We start from the raw sequence: 20,631 nt of genomic DNA on the forward strand, positions 1-20,631 counted from the left end.
CATTTCCACATGAATCTATTAGAAGGGGGATTTGATCTTCTGGAAGAGGTGTTACAGTCAGGTGTGAGCCACCATGTGGGTGCTGGGAACCAAACCAAGGTCCACAGCTGTCTTAATGGTGGAGCCATCTCTGGGAGAGGCCCTTGGTTCTATTATTTTTAATGGAATTTTTAGGTTTTCACCATGTCTATTAACAACAGTAATTTCATTTATCCCTCTCCACTTGGAATTCGGCACATCTTAGTCTTGTTGTTGTTGCTCTTTTGTTTTAGAAGGCGGTTTCTCTCTATGGCACTGGCTGTCCTGGAACTCACTCTGTAGAAAAGGCTGCCCTCAGGGCTCTGCCTGCCTCTGCCTTCCGAATACTGGGATTAAAGGTGCGCACCACCACCGCCCAGCTTGAGTGTCATATTCTATCACTCTTTTTCAGGGGGTTGTCTCCATCTTACCCCATTTTCACTTGACCAATCTTAGCAATTCCTAAGATTAGGTCAAAGCAGGCCTTGGTGTCTAGCATTTTCACTCAAGCACAGAGGTATCGGGTATCAAGGAAGGGTGTTCTCTGTGGTGGGAGGAGCATGGATGCAGTCTCAACACTAGAGAGGCTGAGCCTGACTACCGACCAAGAGTCTAAAAAACAAGTGACCACCATTGTGGGACGGAGAGGTGGCTCAGGGGTTACTCGCGAGCAGCTTTTGCTCTTCCAGAGAACCTGGATCTGATTCCCAGCACCACACAGCAGCTTGCGACTGTGACTCCAGTTAATCTGCGACTCTGAAGTTCTCTTCTGGCCTTTGACCTGCACGAGCTGCACAAACATACATGCAGGCAAAACACTCACAAAGTAGCAAAATAAGTAAACCCTAGAAATACTTGTTTTAAAAAACACGATTGTGTAAAGCAAACTGGCAGGCCACAGAAGCAAAACACCCAAATCAGTTGCCCTCTCCCTGGTGTAGAAGTACCCTCTTACAAATGTATCGGAGTTTTAATCCCCAAAAGCAACTGTGTGAAGAACCGAACCGACCCTCAGGAGGCGGAGGCAGGCAGATCTCTGAGTCTGAGGCCAGCCTGGTCTACACAGGGAGTTGCAGGTCGGCCAGGGCTGCATCCTGAGCCTGCCTGCCTTCCTGAATGGCCTGATTCTGCCTGAAAGGGGGCGTCAGGCTGCAAGCTCTGCTCCCTCGTGTGTGAGCGCCACGTCTGTCTGCAGCTACACTGCAGAGCAGTGCGTTCTCACAAGATGTGAGCCTTATAGTCCAGGTGAGGAGTCGTAACTCCACTCATGTCTTAGGGGTTTCTAGTGCTGCGGCAAAAACACTGACCGAAAAGCAAGCTGGGGAGGAAAGGGTGTATTTGGCGTACACTTCCACATCACTGGTGATCACTGAAGGAAGTCAGGGCAGGAACCTGGAGGCAGGAGCTGGTGCAGAGGCCACGGAGGGGTGCTGCTCACTGGCTTGCTCCCCGACTTGCTCAGCCTGCTTTCTTACAGAACCCAGGACCACCAGCCCAGGGATGGCACCGGCAATGGAATGGGCCGGGAAAATACCTTGCAGCTAGATTTTGTGGAGGTATTTCCTCAACTGAGCCGTGTTTCTCACTGATGACTAGCCTGTGTCAGGTTGACACACTGAGCCGGTCAGCAGAACAGGTTTCTTCACCCTAGGGGCCTGAATGCGCGTGACTGTGGGTTTGACAGCTGAGATGCAGCTCACATGGTAGAGTATGTGCCTGGTATGCACAACGCTCTGGGTTCAGTTCCCACCACATCAACTGGGCATACTGACGCATGCCCGAAATCCTAGAACTTGAGAGGTGGAGGCAGGAGGGTCACAAGTTCTAGGTTATTCTTGGCTATCTAGCAAGTTCAAGGACAGCCCAGGCTACAGAAGACCCTGTCCCCCATACCTTTTCCTAAAAGTGGGCCAAATGTGGTAGATACTGAGTTCTCGCGTTCCGGAGACAGATCTCTCTGAGCTGAAAGCTACCCTGGCCTCCACGAGATCCAGGCCAGCCAAGGCTACACACTGAGACTCTTGTGTCAAACAACCATCAGGCTCCATGTCCAATTTAAAAGAAAAGACGCAAGTGTGACAAGACAGCTGGACTGGTAGCTTGAACTGTGCGGGAAGAGCCCACTCAGTGACAGTAGTTCCGACCTCCACCTTCCCCTACGGTGGCCATTAACCTTCCTCCGAAGATCTGGGTCCTCAAAAGTCAGACATTCCATCTCACTGCTTTAGAAAGTGGTGAGGGGGTTTCTCATTCATTCTTCTAGGCCCGTTCGTAATTTCTTTTGGCAATTTTTTTTTTCAATCTTAAAGAAAAACACTCATGGAAGTTAATATATTGGGAGCAGATTAGAGAGCATGAAGTCTGTTTTAGATCACGCCATGCTTTGTGAAATGCTAGGGTCCTGACAAAGTTCAATGTTTGACAATTTTTGTGAGCTACCACACACCTGAGACATACCTGTAATCCAAGACTGAGGCAGGAGGATTGCTGTGAATTCAAAGCTAGCCTTGTCTACTTACTTCCAGGACAGCCGGGCTACAAAGGAAGATCTTGAGGGGGAAGAGCTAAGGGAAGTGGGGGCAGGGGCTCTAGTAGAGTCAGACCAACTGCAGAATGAGCTGATCACACATTCAACGGGCTTCTGGCTTTTCCTGAGCTAGTAAGTCATGGTAAGACACCATCTTTAGCTCACCCACACCTAAGGACAGACTCCCCAATCTCTCTGCATGCTCTAGAGCTGCGAGGAATCCAGGCCTCATGCAAAAGGACCAAACCCCCAGCACAAGGAAAAAAAAAAAAAAAAAAAAAAAAAAGGACCAGAACAGGACTTTTCCAAATTTTATTAGTCTGAGTCCAATCGATGGATGGAAACCACACAGCAATGCTTACTTAATAATGGCTCCAAAGCCTGAGAATACTGATGCAAAAGTGAAGATGCAGTTCCTGTACTCGAAGACAAGAATGTTCTCAATAAGGGGAAAGTTATATACTTAGGTGACTACACTGTATAAAAAGTTACTGTTTGAGCCGGGCGGTGGTGCACGCCTTCAATCCCAGCATTCAGGAGGCAGAGGCAAATGCATCTCTGAGCTTGAGGCCAGCCTGAGCTGCAGAGTGAGTTCCAGGACAGCCAGGCCTACACAGAGAAACCCTGTCTCAAAAAAGAAGAACAAAACAAAAAAGTTGCTCTGTGTTGCTTACAAACCTACCCAGGTGTATATACACATAGAAACACCTAATATAGAGAACTAAGCACTCTACAGGGCTTCCGATAGCCACCGGGGGCCTTGGGATGCAGTCACACACAATGGGACTGTTGGAATATGTACCTCATCCATATCCATTTAAGAAAAATAACAAAGAATACATGTTGCCACAACATAGAACTATCAATTTGTTGTATTTATTTGGAACCTTTCTTTTTAATTAAAAGGAGATATTTAGACATAGAACTAAAGAAGCATTTAATTACCCTGCTCTGTCACATCTCGTTCCTACAGAATTCCACTGTCACTGTGACAGCAACAGCCACTTTCTGGGAACTGAATACATACCTTCCCCATTCTAGTTTTAGACAGAAGTTTCCCGTAAACTGATGCTTAGTACCGGAGTTGATAAGTTGGTTTTATTCAAATTTACATAGAAAAATGACAATATATCCATTGCTTCAATCTTCTTCACACTGATACATTGTTTTGGTTTGTTGTGAACACAGATTCCATCTGTTGTACTCTACTGTATGACTGTTACATTTTCTTCTTTATCTACTTCACAAGCAAAAAAACAGAGGCGCCCACCTTCTGCTACCAAGATGCTGTGATGAACAGACTAGCTGGTACATGGCTCCCTACACAGGCATATCAACCCCTTGAGAATAAGTATAAATGCTCCAGATCAATAGCTGAGGATTCTAGAATCTAAAATTTGTTTTCTCCTCCAAGCTCTCAGAAACCGTCCTCTTAGAGAATTCTGACACAAAGTTTTGCTTTCTGCAGACACTGGAATTCCTAAGAAATATTTAATAAATTACATCAGAGGCCTCTTATTTTCCCACACAAGGAGTTAATGATCCTGAGATTATTTTTTAAGTCCTCCACGATTTCCCCATCGATCTAGGATATTGCCACAATCAGTTACCAATTTCCCACGAATTCATCCATGTTTCCAGATTCGACATTCCGTTCTGACCTCAAGTTTATACAATTCCATCAACAAAGACTTTTGAGTTGGCATGGTGATATCTGTAATTGCAGCACTGGGTGGACAAGTAAGTGGATTAACAGAAACATGAGGACAACTTGGACCACACGGTGAGTTCGAGGTCATCCTGAGCTATGTACATAGGGAGACCCTATCCCAAAATGCCTTCTTTAAAAAATGATTTTCACAAATTATCCATATACCAAAGCATATATCAAAAATATTTTTGCCTCTTATTTTCAAACCTTTATATTGCTGATATTATCTTAATACCTTTGATAATCTTCCTAAGGCTATCCTAGTTAAGACCACTGGACTCTAAGTTCATTAAGAAGGATCCTACAACTGTAGCACTAATAAGGTTTATTGTGAGTCTGGGGAGTATATAATACTGTAATATATCTTATTAAATATCTTTATAGTTTAAGCTTTAAATCACTACAGAAAGATTTCTCACATTTGTGTAACTTCAATGTAAGATAAATCTTTTGATATATTAGTCATACATTCTGCTCAAGCTCTCCTGTATCTAAGGCATTCATAGAGTTTTAATGGATGTGGATTCTCTGGTGTCTAATGTGGTGAGACTTCTGGCTGAAAGCCTTCCCACACTCGTTACACTGATAGGGTTTTTCGCCGGTGTGGATTCTCATGTGTAAAGCAAGGGTCGAGAACTGAGAAAAGGCCTTCCCACACTCATTACAGCCATAGGGTTTCTCGCCCGTGTGGCTTCTCATGTGCACTGTAAGAGATGAACTCTGACAGAAGGCTTTCCCACAGATTTTACATTCATAGGGCTTGTCACCTGTGTGAATTCTCACGTGTACAATAAGCGATGTAATCCGAGAAAAAGCTTTCCCACATTTATTACATTCGTAGGGCTTTTCGCCCGTGTGAATATTGTGATGTTTGATAAGGTACTGTTTCTGCCTGAAGATTGTTCCACATTCATTACACTTATAGGGTTTCTCTCCGATGTGAATTTTCTCATGCTCAGTGAGATTCGATTTGCCGCTGAAGGCTTTTCCACACTCCTTGCACGTATAAGGTTTCTCTCCAGTGTGACTTCTCTGGTGTCTGATGAGGCTTGACTTCTGAATGAAGGCTTTCCCACACCCTTTACATTCGTATGGTTTCTCTCCAGTATGGATTCTCTGGTGTATGATGAGGTTTTCTTTCTGGCTAAAAGCTTTCCCACACTCATTACATTTAAAAGGCTTCTTTCCACTGTGGATGTTCTGGTGTTTAATGAGGTACTGCCTCTGACTGAAGGCTCTTCCGCACTGCTTACATTCGAATGGTTTCTCTCCAGTGTGAATTTTCTCGTGTTCTTTGAGATATGATTTACCATTAAAAGCCTTCCCACATTCCTTACACACATATGGTTTACTGCCCACATTTCTCTGATTTCTAGTGAGGGCTGTCACTGGGACGGAAGTTTTCTCACACTCATAGGCTTTCTCCTCAGTATGTTGTTTCTGGTGAGACAGCAAGTTTGCTCTCTGGCTGAAGGCTTTTCCACACTTACTGCACGTGTAGGATTTCTTCGGTGCATGGCTTCTCAAATGCAGAGTAAGTGAGGCGACTCGAGAAAACTCTTTGCCACATTCTGTACACTCATGCAGTTTCTCTCCACTATGCGTTTTCTTATGTTCCACAAAGTTCTGTTCCAGGCCAAAGGTTTTTCTACATTCGTTACATTCATAAAGTGTCTCTCCAGGAGCAAGTTCTTCATTCAGAAGATCTGACTCAGGCTGCAGACTTTCCAGCATTCTGTTAGGCACAAAAAATTTCTCCTAGCATCTACTGAGAAAGGATGAACGCTTTTCCACATTCACTAAATACATATACTTTTTTTTCAATACTAAATCACAAGCATCTAGTGACGCCGAATATGGAATGAGAAACTTTTTATATGGGAAACCTGAAACGTGGTTACAGAAGGGGCTGAAAAACAGCACTGTCTTTATGCTAATCGTTCTTTCTTTATATTTTCTTTCATTTTCGCAAATAAATTATGGATGTGTGTAAATGATAGTTCAAAGTCTCTTCATATATAGGAGAGAACTCTTGAAGATCCCAGAGGAAATACTTGTTTCCTAGGTTTTCCGAATTTGTTCTTAGTCTATTTCTATAGAGAAAGATGAGACTTAACTCACAATTCTTTCCTCCCGTCTCCTCATCAGTGTATAAACTCCAGAGGCTGCTTCTAAAAGACAACAACAAAAACAAATCACTGAAAAGAATTAAAGGGTAAAAATGTTGGTGTCTAGAATGCAGTAAATATTCAATAAACTAGCTTGTCATTATCATTAACATCCTTAACAACACGCGGATTCTTCCTTTAGCTAGAAAAATGTAGAAATGTGTCATTAAAGAAAGACTGTTTAAATCACACATGGTCAGTCACACTTATAATCCCAGAATTTGGGACACTGAGTCAGAAGACTGAAATGAATTTAGGGCAAACATGAGCTAGACAGTGAATTCTAGGCCAGCCTGGCTACAGATGAGACACTGTCTTAGAAACAAGACAAAATAAAGCACAAGACACAAACGACTTAACTACTGAATGTACAGGAATTTTAATCCAGCAACATGGCAGCTCTGATCACATCCAAAGTCCTTCTAGGTCTGTGTGATCCAGCTGGAATCTAGGTACACCCTTAGGGCACACCTTTAACCTCAAAGACATTTAATTAAGGGACGAACAAAGTGATGAATCAGAGAAAGATTTGACAGAACAGAAATGCCCAACTCTCACAAGAACAGCACAGGAAAGGGAGGAGATTGAAGAGAGGGCAGGGAGAGGCGGGCAGGTCAGTTCAGTCCCGTTGAGCGGAGCTGAGTTTGAGGCAGTTTGTCTCTTAAGAGCTGGTGCAGTGGAACTGAGTTTGTGGCGTTCAGTTCATGGAATTAGGGGCTGTTGTATCGGGACAGCCGTACAGAGACAGGTTGCAGAGAGAGAACAAGCCAGGTGAAGCCAGAGCAAGCCAGAGAATGAGGAGCCAGAGGATTAGAACATATTTTTAAAGTTAGTATGAGGCCAAGCAGAGCAATTCAGTCAGAAGCCAAGAGAAGCCAGTTCCAGGCTGAATCAGTCACCTTGGAGAGGAGTTTTGAGCCAGAAGAGCTGAGTTGAACCAGGCAGCCAGAGTTCAGAGAGAACTGGAAAGGGTGAGTGAATTCAGCAGGAAGCCTCCAAGATGACAACTACATGAGGAGAATAAAAGTAACTTTTATGACTGAAGCCTAGTCTTTTGGTACGGAAGAAAACTCAAACACAGTAACATCCCCAGATGCACACAGCTTTAATTGTTTTTAAATGAAGTGTGCACATATCATCAGTAAGTAAAATAAGAGAAAACATAAAAGATGAGGAACTGCCAGGACAAACACTTAAGACTGATAGTGCACTGAATGCCAGGACAAAAACAAACAAATAAACAAACAAACAAGAATTTTTAAAGATACATTTGTCTCATGATTTTTTTAAATTCCATTAAAATAATAAAAGAACTAAGGGGGTGGGGAAAATGCTTATGAAAACAAAACACTGGTGTGCAAAAAAGAATTTATGAAAACTAAAGGCACAGACAGCACTGAACTAGTTTGACTAAAGAGACTACAAGTAAGAGTACCAAGCAGAGACAAAATTAATTTGTGACAGATCTTAACAAAAAGATTATACAGGTGAGTTGGAGAGATGGCTCAGAGGTTAAGAGCACTGGCTGCTCTTCCAAAGGTCCTGAGTTCAACTCCCAGCAACCACATGGTGGCTCATAACCATCTACAATGAGATCTGGTGCCCTCTTCTGGCCTACAGGTGTACATGCAGGCAGAATGCTGTATACATAATAAATAAATCTTGAAAGCAAAAAAGATTATACAGGCAAATGTAGTAGCTCATGTATGTAATGTCAGCACATGGATGACTAAGGAAGAAGGATTGCCACAAGTTCAAAAGCCAGTCTGTGTCCAAAGTTAGCTTGAGATAACTTCCAGGTAGCCTGGAATGAGACCCCTTGTCAAAAAAATCATAGCCAGAGTGATAGAATTTGAGAAGTTTATGTTTATACATTGAATATAAACGAACAGCTGATAACCCCAACTCTTTTCCTTGTTTATTCAATGTGTGTGTGTGTGTGTGTGTGTGTGTGAGAGAGAGAGAGTGCAGGTACCTCCGGAGAGCAGAGGCATCAAATTCCCTGCAGCTAGGCACAGGCTTTGTGAGCCACCCAACAAGGGGTGCTGGGAACTGCACTCAGATTTCATAAACCAGCAATTGCTGGTACAAGTTCCTGTGGAATGTATACAATTTACCCTCGTTCATTCAAATGCTGATTTTTCTACCCCACTATCGTTTCAATCCGGACATTGCATTGTGATGCTTATTCTAAGAATCACCTGTCTCAAGTTTGTGTGAACATGTCACCATTTGTTCTCTGTATTGCCAACTAAAAAAACAGCCAGCCAATGCTGAGCAATGCAGAGAATAGGGTGGGACATCCTGGTCTGGAGGAGAGGAGAAAGGAGTCATGGAAGGAGAGATCCAAGAGGAGAGAACCTGGAAACATCAGGACAAATGAACTGGACCTAAGATATAACTAAAAAGCAAGTGTAATGTGGGAAATCTAAATGGGAGGAAGCTATGTGGGCTTTTCAATGACAAGAATTGTGCTATGGGAGTAGGCGCGTAGCTTGGTTAGTTGACTGCTTGCTTAGCAGGCACCTTCAAAGTCCCGTGTAGGTGGACTCTCCTTGCAGGTGTGTCACTGGGTGTAGGCTTTGAGGCTTCAAAGGCCCACACCAACCCCCGTGCCGCTCCGTCTCAGAACAACACAGCGGTTCCCATACTGTGTTGGTCAGAGAGCAGTAACAAGGAAAAAGATCACATCTTCACGAGAGATGTACAGGTTTTTTTTGTTTGTTTGTCTTACACATCTGTGTGTTTATCCACACAAGTACAGGTACTATGGAGACTGTAGTCATAGGTCCTCGTGGAGCTAGATACAGCATCACTCATTAATCTTAAGCCTGCATATGAAGCAGAGGGACCAGCGAGCGACACGGAAGACAGAGGAGCAACCAGAGCTGCAGGAGGTGAGGAAACGGCAGCAGAGAGTCGGGAGGACCGTCTGGAAAGTTCACTGACCTACCAAAGAATGCTCAGCAACCGTCCCTCCAAACGGGAACTAGCTGATCGCAGTAAACAAACAAACACACACCCGTTGGAGGTTGTAAACTCTCAGGAAGCTCTAAGGACATTAAGGCGTCATAAAAGGCTTCATTCACCTGCAGACTCACGTTTCTTCTCAGCCACACACAGTCTTTGTTTGAACGGAGCAACTCAGGACTCTGACCCTGTGTCTGTAAATCAAAGCAGCAGCGGCGAGGCAGGCTGGAGGCTGAGGGCTCGCGGGAGGTTTCGGGGGTGGAGAAACTTCAGCTCCTGGGGGGCCACGAGGAGGCTGACCTGTGAAAACAATGGAGCAGCCTGAGGAAATGGGCCCTGGTGTGAGCATGCACACTTGGCATTCAGGTTAAACCAAATTCTACTTAGAGCCAAAATGTACTTCAGATGTGGGTAACAGAAGGAACCTCATTTTCAGAATTCACGTGACATAGGGGAACTATAACGCCAACTTTCCAGAGTTTGCCCAAATTGCCATTGGAACATGGTTTCTGAACAGACCGTGCTCCCAAGTCATGACGTCTAAATGCTGTCTGTCATTTCCCCCCAAACACAGTTTTTTTGTTTTTGTTTTTGTTTGTTTTATGAGGCAGACTCTTTGTGTAGCCCTGGCTGCCCTGGAACTTGCTCTGTAGACCAGGCTAACCTCATCCTCAGAGATCTGCCTGCCTCTGCCTCCCAAATCAAAGGTATGGGGTTAAAAGCAGGCACCACCACCACCCAGCCTCAACAACATTGAGTCACGTGTGATGACACGTTTCTCATGCTAGCAACTTGGGAAACTGAGGTAGGAAGGCAGAGAGTTTGGGGCCAGGCATGGCTACCTGTCTCAAAAGAAGCCAACAGAGGGCCAGGAAAATGGCTCAGTGGCTAACAGTACTTAGGTCCATCTATGTGGGTGGGTCTGACGTCCGGCCTGAAGTCCAGCCTCAGGGGCTGAGAAGGAACTGAGGGAGCAAGCTGCTTAGCAGCACTAGACAACCCAGGAACCCTGAGTGAGGTGGGAATCGATGAAGGTGACTCCTCATTCTCCCCCAGGCATGCACACTCATGGGCACATGTAACCCCACCCTCCCACAGATGCCCACATACGTGAAAAACAGGCACACGCACATGCACAACACCCCCCCACACGCACACCTTGAAAAAGAAAGAATAAACTGGTATGAGTGGACACTCAGGAGGTGGAGGCCGAAGTAGCAAAAGTTCAAGTCCATGATGAGCTCCATCCAGCCTTGCTACACGAAAGCCTGTCCTTAAAAAGTTAGAGGCCTGAGCAGTGGTGATGCACATCTTTAACCCTCATGCTCAGAGGGCAGCGGTATCTCTAGGAGTCTGAGGCCAGCCTGGTCTACACAGTGAGTTCCAGGACACCAGAGTTAAATAATGAGGCCTTGTCTTGAAAAACAAACAAACAAAAAACCCGAAATGAAAAGGGGGCTGGAAAAATGGATCACCAGTTAAGTACGCTGGCTGCTCTTCCACAGGACCCAGGTTCAGTTCCCAGCACCTACTGGGCAGCTAGCAATCATCTGTAAACCCAGCTTCAGAGGATCCAGTGTCCTCTTCTGGGCTGTATGCACATGGCACAGAGACACACATGCAGGTGAAACAGCCATACACATAAAATAAAAATAAAATCTAAAAGAGAAAGGGCTGCAGGCCACCTTTGGCAGAGAGGCTTGGGGGTTAAGACCGCTTCCTGCTCTTGCAGAGGACCCAGGTTTGGTTCCCCGAACAGACATGTTGGCTCATAACCACCATAACCATCCCAGATGCAGGGAATCTTCCGACCATAAGACGCCAGAAATGCATGTGGTTCTCATTTATACAAGAAGACAAGATACCCAGACATGTAAGAAAATACGTCCAAGTATCCCTAAAAGATTGGGGATTCAATCCCTGACAAGGTCAAAGGGAAAACAAAAACACCTATTTTCTTTTAAAAGTCACCAACCATCAACAACATAAACAAACAAGAAACCAAACATGGCAGCATACAGCTGTCCACGGAGGAGAGGGCGGAGACAAGGGGATTCCGGAAGACCGTGGACCAAGGCCAAGCCAATGGGTTCCCCGTCCAGGAGAGACCCTGTCTCAAACAGTAGAGAGCCATGGAGGTAGCCCTGACATTTACCTCTGCCCTCTATGCCCCGTATACTCACGTGCACACCTCCACGAGCACTTGTGCACATACCTGACTCGTGCGCACACACTCACTGACCCTGACACTTTACTTTTTCACTTGATTGAAAAGCTTGCTAAGGGGCTGGAGAAACAGCTCAGAGGTTAAAAGCATGTACTGCTTGCTCTTCCAGAAGACATGAATTCGGTTCCCAGCAGCCACAAGCCACTGCCTGAAAAGACAAATCCAGGAGCTCGGATGCCCTCTCCTGGCTTCCATCGGCACTCAGAAACATGCCCACAAACCCAAAAGCACACAAAAATAACTTTAAAAATAAAGTCTTTATAAGAAAAGAAGAGAAAAACGTGTCTTAAAAATAAATGTGACAAGCCAGACGCGGTGGCAAACACCTTTAGTCCCAACACTCAGGAGGCAGAGGCAACTGGATCGCTGTTGAGTTTGAGGCCTGCCTGGTCTAACAAATCAAGTTCCAGGACAGCCAGGGCTACACAAAGAAACCCTGCTCTAAATAATAAATAAATAAAGTAATAAATAAATATTGCCATGCGCCAGCCATAACGACGCAGGCCTTGGGAAGCAGAGGCCAGCCTAGTCTATAACAGTGAGTTCCGGGATAACTAGGACGATGAAGAGAGACCCCGTTTTTCTGTTTTTTTGTTGTTGGCAGTGGTCATGATCATTTTTTACGGATGACAAAAATACTTAGATGAAAATCTGTACGTTAACAAAAGCTACTTGGCATGAGAACCATCTGGACAGATTAAGAGTCTTCATTTGCCAAAGTGCCTTGCATATTGACAAATCTGAGTTCGAAACAGCTTTCTCGACGTTCTCTGTGCCAAAGGTGAGACGATTATTTATCTTCCTGATTCTAAGGCATCTGTAGCAGCGGAAAGTACCGTCTGAGGGGTATTCCGTAAATGAGGGGCAACGCAAAAATAACCTAACCGGAGTTTCTCCAAGCGGTAAATGAACGCCTAGGGATGCGTAGGCTCGGGAGCTTTTGGAAGTCTGTTACAGAACCACATTTTTTCCCAAAGGAACACTGGGAAAACATTTCGCTTGGTACTGCAGTGCAGACTTGTTTTAACATTTTTTTAAATCACTTTTACAACTACTCACTCAATCCACCCCTTTCCCTCTCCTGCTTTCCAGAAGAACGCGTTCTTATTTTCCCAAACGCGACAAGTGTTAGAAACCCACCCGCGTACGCCCACCAACTGGAAACCAGCTTCCCGCCAGCTCGGAACAAGCCCAAACACACCCTCCCGCAAGCCCACCCGGGAGTCGGCCTCCCCGCCCCCACCCACGCGGGTTCTCCGCTCCGCAGTCGCCGCGGGCGGTCCCCATCCCCTCCGCCACCCTCGCCCTCGCAGGAGGGCAGACCTTTCCCGACGGCCACCCCGGCCGGCCACAGCCCGGGGACACGCAAGCGAGCCCCGCAGAGCCCCGCAAATAAAACTCACCAAGACAAAGGCGATGATGGAGAGCCGCGGCGTCTGCGCCTGCGCACTCCCGAAGGCCTCGGCCCAGCGGGGCTTTCACTAGTTTTTTTAAATACTGTGGACTACATTTCCCAGAATTCTCCGGGGTAACAGTTGCTTTTTCCCAGCCGCTCTCCCCGGTGGTGGAAAAGGAGTAAGGGGCTCAGATACTGTTACTTTCACTCTGTGCTACCAGAAGGGCAGTGGTGTGACGAGGTGTGCAGTGAATGCGGCCCAGATCACTGACTAGGTTTTACACGCCTCCAGGGCGAGATTCCAAGCAAGGTGTGACCTTCCCGGCATTCCGGGGGGCCGGGCGCCATCTTTGCCACCGTGGTACGCTGCGGAACTACATTTCCCAGAAGGCACCGGTTGTTCCCATCCTCAGGCTGTGGAGAGTTGTACCACACTCTTGGGGGTGAACTCTAATTTTGCTACACCATCACAGACTCCAGACGGAAATTGAGACAGAAAAATTGGGCACAGGCGAAAGAGGCAGGAAAATTAGCTGTTGTGGGACTGTGATTTTGGTAACCGTATGTTCCTAGGGTTGTGACCCTGTGTAACAGTATGAAAACCAGTTTGCAGGTGTGCTGTGGTGTCCTGTGGGGTGTTTGTTAATGGGTAACCTTGTCGTTAAGTCCCCAAGCTGGGACGCATAAGCTGCGCTGCCTTTGAAGATATAAAAGCAGCTGATGTCCACCAGTCTCTCAGCGCTGAGTGGAGAGGTATCACTGAACAACAGACCAAACAAGGGACTTATAAAACACACGAGGGCGAATGCCTTGCTTGGGAGAGAAGCAGCAAAGACCTGAGCGAAAGGAGAGCTTCCTAAAGGGTTAGGGAGGGGGCGGAGCTTTCCAGCGTGGCCTGGGGTTGCTGGGATTTTGTGGCCTGATCTTGTTTTCTGTTTTGTTTTTGTTTTTGTTCTGTGTTAATGTAACTGAGAAAAATGACAGGGCTATATTGTTGTCCTTGTAATAGTACCAAAGTGCGTCTAAGTCTCAAGACGCTCACACCACGTCTTGGGACTGCGTACTGCCCTTTACTTATATCCCACATCACAAAAGGGGCAAGCCAAAGAATAGCCACTACTGAGGTAAAAACCCAGGTACAAGATGCCTAGGGTGTGCTTAAACTCTAAAAGTAAAAGGGAGTTTATATAAAGTTTGGCTAGAAGGGCATGACTGCCCACCCCATATCAAAAAAAAAAAAAAAGGATAAGAAAAAGTAGCCAGAATACACAAAAACCCAGACCTAAACCCCTAAACAGGTACACAGTGCCTAGGTCTGCTTAATTTAACTCTAAATTAAAAGGGAATTGATATAAAGTTTACCTAAAACATGCCTTTTCTATTGCTCAAGGCACCGGCTTGTCTCTCTAACAGAAGGCCTTCTCTCGGGAGACAGGTAGTGGCTTGGCCTAATACAACAAGTGCCCAAGAGCCCAGAGAGGATATTTAGGTTCGTACAACCCTGTTTTGATTTCAACCTGATCATGATTATATGTTCAATAATACAGTAACTTACATTGATGATCCCACTACATGGAAACAGCTCTGAAACTGACTGATACGGGGATGTCTGTGCACAGCCAATAATTCTTGTCGGCTACAGAATCCCCATGACATGTACATGCCATCCTTCCATATGGTGCCAATAAAAATTTACAGATGTCTTTCTTCTGCTCATACAAAGAGCAGAGAGCCATTCTTAATTGATCCGTGCATCCTGCAAATCTCATACATTTACAATTTTAGAACTGTATAATGCTAGTGAGAAATTATGTATGTTCATAACAAAAGAACGGGACACCAACGGTGCTGGAGCAAACCTGATAGGACTCATCCTTTCAACATGCTGAGACGCTGACATGTCTGTTCCAGCATCCTACCTGTTCCAGTTTCAACTGCTTCAGTTGCTGCTCTTCATCAAAGCCTTCTCTCAAGAGAGCTTTGAAAAAAACCTACTGATCTCAGTTGCTCCAGCACTTTAGACTGTTCCAAACAAGAATTCTATGAAGCCTGAAACTCCTCAGCCTTCAAAGACTGGACCACAAATGTTAATCCTTGCTTAATTAACCATTTTTCCCAATTTCCTTTGGGCCAAAAAGGATTGCCTTCCTCCAAAAATCATGTGGAAGAAATCCATGAGTTTGATGCCCATTTCCTTTAAGGAGGGTAGGGTAGGTTTTCGGTTGTTTTCTTGGGCTATGAATGTTTATTGTCATTGGGAGATGGTTATAAGTTATTGATGGTTATAAGTTAGTGAGAGAGCAAACAAGATTAATCTTAGGGATTTCTCTCTTTTCTGTTTTCTGTTCTCTATCTTTCTTAGATAAGGAGAAAAGGGGTTGAAAAGAAAGGGGAGTAAAGGGATATTTTATAGGAATAATAAGTAGACTACAAACAGTAGATTATTGACTCTACTCAATTTAAAGTTTTGTTTGTTATTCTCAAAGATACTCATTGGTGTATAGGATTTTCTATATTGATACAAAAATAAGTCTATTTTGCTATTTTGATATATTGGTATAAATTTTAGTATACTAATACAAATTCAGGGTTACATTCAATACTTTTAAACTGGCACTACAAATTGTTTAGGATATTAGGTAATGCAAGCTAATTGTTAATCAACTCATAGTCATGTCAGACACTAGTTAATTTATCACAAAAATATACATCCTAGGTTTAACAGATAGATATGATTTTATAGATAGGTAGATTATATAAGTCTTCAAAAACCTCAGAGACCTACAGAACATGGCATTGAAAAATGTTTTTATTATTTTGCAGATCCTTCGACAATGAGACAGGTCATCTCCTGGCAGCACCCAGCCTACCTCAAAGAACAGATGATCATCAAAGAACCTCCACATGGAGATGGCTTCAAATGTGGCAAACTAGCCACTCGGGCAAAAAGAAAATGCCCTTGTTTCATGATAGACAGAATTCTGCCTAAAATGGGCAAGCTTAAATGCAGGTCAAGTCAACTGCCAAACTATGCCAAGACAGGGTAAGCAAGTCCTAAATAGTTCCTGCTTCATATATATGTCTGTTAAACACTCTGATGCTGAAGATAATGCTCCAGCGTAATAGAGAGTTTTAACTGGCTGTTCAGGCAGCAGACTGTCCCTGCCAATTTTCTATTTTTTGAAGCTACTAATATGCACTTCCTATTTACTCAAGTAATTAATTTTATTCCTTCTCAAGTCTCTGGTGGGGTTAAAGACCAGATTGCCATAGTATTACAATTAGCTTAGTTGCAGGTCTAGATAGATGTTTTTATGTTGATAGATACAAACTATAAAATAACTTAGATACAAAACCTTAGACCCTCAGAGAAAAAAATACGATGTTTTTTTTCAAGATTGCCAATTGTAAGCCTTGACTATTGGATTTTATAATTGTTTTATAATTATTCTCATTGTAAAAAAATGGCTTTTTTTTTTTTAGATAGAAAGGGGGAATTGTTAGAGGTTGGTCTGATGTGTGTGTTCCTGGCCTCAAGATCTGGTTAAACCTATCCTTGTTTTATAAACCTGCCTAAGACATGTCTGACTGGCTGATTAAACAGCCTCTGCCTGGGCAGGGCAGAGTGGCATAGTCATGGCTAAGGTTCACAGGCTTTTGGAGTTCAAAAGAGGATCATGAGAAACAGACGAACCGGAAGACAGGAAGAAGGAGGACGCCATGATGGGTTAGCCTGGAGAAGAAATCTCATGGATCTGGGCGGAAGGACTCCGATAATGGTGTGATAAAGCCCAGATGGAGAATGAAAGCAAGTATGTCAAAGATTTTATCTGGAAAATAGGATGGTTGAGGAGGATGTCATTGGATGGGGGCTGGGAGATGGATGGTGAGGTGATTTAGACAGTGTAAGGGAAATATCTGCCCAGCCCAAGCTAAGTCAGTCAACTGTAAATCAAACAGGTATCTGAGTCCAGTTATTTGTGATAGCGGGTTAGAGAATGCCGCCATGATAACCTTAGGGCTGACAACACCTTTCTCTTATTTACTACCATAGACCCTCCACCTAAGTGCTTAATAAACTCACTTTGTTCCACCTTGGCTCACCCTGAAATTCTTCTCTGTGGTTATAGTCAAAGATCCACTTTGTCTCAGTAGCAGTCACTAGAGGGGAAGGAATTCCTCAGGCTGCTGCTGACTCACAGTGTCTATAATCAACCAAATACATGCTTTACAGATGGGAGGCTACTCAATGTTCTCCACTTCGTTCCTACTGAAGGCGGTTTTCCCATGTCGTCACCGTTTCCAGGGGGCGGAGCCTTGAGTTCTGGGCTTACTCTTTCTTACAAAGCTCGTCTATCACAGCCTGCAAATGTGATTAGTCTTCACAAAATAATTACAACATGTCCAGAAAGAAAAACTGTTCCTGATAAACGGATCAAACTAGGCAAGAGGTTGAAGTCATAAACAGAGCTAGACATGGTAGCAAGCACCTAAAAGCCCAGCACTGGAGAGATCAGGTGCTGGGTCAGAGAGATCAGGGTCAGAAGTTCTACTCAGCTACAAAGTGAGTTTGAGGCCAGTCTGGGCTGCACGCATAAGGTGATTGTGCAATTCAAATGCTGATTTCTGTACCTCTCATACCTGGTGACAATCCTTGTTCTGAGAATCTCCTGTCTCAATGTCCTGTAAACACTGCTCCCCAACTGTCTCCTGATACATCAATAAAGCAGCTTACAGCCAATCACTGATCAGGGGAGAAAACAGGACTAGACTTCCTGCCAGCTGGGGGGTGGGGGGGGAGAGGAATAACGGATTCAACCACAGATAGATGTTCAAGAGGGACCAGGAGAGAGAGCTCCACAAGAAAAGCTACAAAATTATTTACGCTGGGAAGAAGCCAAATCAGCTCAGAGGGTTAAGCGTTGAGTAGTAATGGCTTAGTTATTGTGTTGTGAAGCTTATTATTAAACAAATATAAAAGATTCTCAGTTATTTGTATGATAACCGGGTTAAGAGAGAAACTGAGAAACAGTTTTATAAAATTCACCTTAACACTGGGCTAAATGAGACCTTCTCTCAAATTAACAAGTTTAAGAAAATATTAATAATCATTCCTTGTCCAACTCATGCATATTCAAAACAACTAGCATTCTGTTTTGTTTTGTTGGATTTTTGGTTTTCAAGACAGGTTTTCTCTATGTTGCCCTGGCTATTCTAGAACTCTCTCTGTAGACCAGGCTGGTCCCAAACTAGCAGAGATCCTCCTGCCTCTGCCTCCCGAATGCTGGGATTAAAAGCCTGCTCCAGCACCTCCTGGCTGTCAACCAACATCTTATTAGCAGAAGTTATAAATCCATCTTGGCAGTGTGGTTGTGGGTTTTTGTTTGTTTGTTTGTTTGTTTGAGACTGAGTCTCACTATTTAGTTCTGGCTTACCTGGAATTTACTATGTAGACCAGGCTGACCGTGAACTCACAGAGATCTGCCTGCCTCTGCCTCCACCTCCTCAGATTAAAGGCATGTACAAATGTGATGCAGTTATACATGCAAGGAAAACACCAATGCACATAAAATAAAAAAAATATTAAAAAATATTTACCTTATTGTATGAATGTTTTGCCTGTACGTATGTTGTGTGCCACATTTGTACAGAGCCCTTGGAGGGCAGAAAAGGGCTCCAGATGCCCTGTAACTGGAGTTTCAGCTGGTTGAGAGCTGCCATTTAGGTGCTGGGAATTTGACTCAGGTCCTCTGGAAGAACAGCCTTAACCATTGAACCATCCCACCAACACCAACAATGCTGTTCATTCACACAATGATGTCTTCCAAGAAATTTGGTGTTGGGAGATCAGTATGATCTTGTGGAAACCACTTAATCTGTGAAACAAATTTTGAAGACATTTCTGAGTACTGCTTCACATAACAGTCTTCCTGCTCACCTAGTAATTATGAATGAATTGATGTATAATCCCCAAAGGTGTACATATTAAAAAGGTTCATTTGAATACATTAGTATTTCCTTTTCCCCCTACGTGCACTGAAGTATAGTAAAACTAGTTCCTTGGTCGAATTCCTTTCACAACTAAGTTAAAAGAGTATTATTCAAATAATTAACAGGAATTGAAACAGAATGTGACAATGTGTACCAAATTATTGATAATGAATACTCCTTTAATCCCAGCACTCCGGAGCCGGAGGCAAGCAGATCTCCATACCTATACATGCATATATACATACATGTCCGATGTATATATACATATATCTATATCCTATCTTTAAAAATATGCTAGATGTGGTGGAGCGCGCCTTTAATCCTACGGCTTGGGAGGCAGAGGCAGGCATGTCTCTGTGAGTTCAAGGCCAGCCTGGTTTACAAGTGAGTTCCAGAACAGCCACGGCTGCACAGTGAGACCTGTCTCAAAAGTGCGTGCGTGAGTGCGTGCGTGCGTGCGTGTGTGTGTGTGTGCGTCCACTTTGAGATCTTGAGACAGGGTCTCTCCTGAGCCCTGGTGCTGTTGACCCTTCTAGGCTGTGCTGTCAGTGAGGCCCAGGGATGTTCTTGTCTGCCCGTCCAGCACTGAGCTCACGGGCATGCACCACGCCGTGTCCGATTTTTCCTGTGGGTACTAGGATTGAACTCGGGCCCTCACGCTTGTGCAGCCAGCAGTCTGGGGTGTAATATTTATAGTCAACTTGTGTCAGTAAATATTCTTTTCACTGAGACTCTCAATTAAATGCCCCTAAAATACAGTAAAAGCTATACACATTGAAAGCATTTTTTTTCCTAAAGAGTTGGGAAAGAAGTCTATTATGAACCCTTTGAGGAAACAGGTTGGAAAGTGACAGGCAGCAGCACTAAAAACAAATGAAATGAAGCTACAAAGTCTCGTACATTTTAAAATCATTTCATCAATATAATGACATGTTTTTGGCAGTAGCATTGTCCTTCAGAAGAAGATCATACAATTGGGATTGACTAGCGCTTTTAGATGGAATATTGTTTGGTTCAAGACGGTCGATCAGTAGGGCCTTATCATTTCCTTTTTCCACGGAATGACCAGTTAATACATCTCATTGGATAGAAGTCATTGGGAGATCACCGATAAATGACACAGAACCTGACAGACGATCATTGCAATCCTATTCTTGGCGCCTCAACACCCCATCTTCGCCTGCACTTTAATTTGGGCGCAATTCCCGTTCTAAGAGCTCCATACTGAGCACAAGGCCGTGTTAGTTATGTAGGAACCTTCATTCTAGGTTTCACCTAGCAAGTTCCTGTGCTGGGGCGCACGCCCGTGATCTCAGCGCCCTGGGAGGCAAAGGCAGGCGGGTCGCTGTGAGCTCGAGGCCAGCCTGGTCTATATATTTATAGATACACACATATATATGCACACACACATATATACATACATGTGTCAGCTTCTCCCATGGAACTTTTCGCACCCCCGTGCCTCCCCCACGCCTTCTGTGCGTGGCCCGCGGGAGAGCCTCTCTCCGCGGTCCGGGCCTCGGAAGCGCCCCTTCCCGTCTGCACTCGGGGGCGCAGCGCCAGGGGAAGGCGACCCCGAGGCCGGAGGAGGTCTGGGTGGAGCCGACTCGGGCGGCAGCCGAG

The 20,631-nt window shown here is 44.5% G+C and overlaps 1 protein-coding gene across 13 annotated transcripts; it reads right to left on the reverse strand.

The window, feature by feature from the left end:
* Positions 1-2,843: 2,843 nt before the first annotated feature.
* On the reverse strand, positions 2,844-20,567 carry Znf260 (zinc finger protein 260). 13 transcript variants are annotated; one of them, XM_060366640.1, is made up of 5 exons: positions 20,430-20,567; positions 9,514-9,694; positions 7,324-7,431; positions 6,378-6,427; positions 2,844-5,991 (listed from the first exon to the last, which is right to left on the reverse strand). In XM_060366640.1, exon 5 carries the CDS (start codon positions 5,988-5,990, stop codon positions 4,767-4,769), a length of 1,224 nt encoding a protein of 407 aa, XP_060222623.1. In that variant the 5' UTR covers position 5,991; positions 6,378-6,427; positions 7,324-7,431; positions 9,514-9,694; positions 20,430-20,567; the 3' UTR covers positions 2,844-4,766. The 13 variants fall into 13 exon arrangements, with proteins under 13 accessions (XP_060222623.1, XP_060222615.1, XP_060222626.1 ...); XM_060366632.1 differs by adding an exon at positions 18,616-18,893 and having other exon boundaries at positions 2,844-6,427; positions 20,430-20,543; XM_060366643.1 differs by lacking the exon at positions 7,324-7,431 and having other exon boundaries at positions 9,526-9,694.
* Positions 20,568-20,631: the final 64 nt, after the last annotated feature.

The sequence above is a fragment of the Meriones unguiculatus genome, chromosome 14 (genome assembly GCF_030254825.1).
Source record: "Meriones unguiculatus strain TT.TT164.6M chromosome 14, Bangor_MerUng_6.1, whole genome shotgun sequence".
NCBI lineage: Eukaryota > Metazoa > Chordata > Mammalia > Rodentia > Muridae > Meriones > Meriones unguiculatus.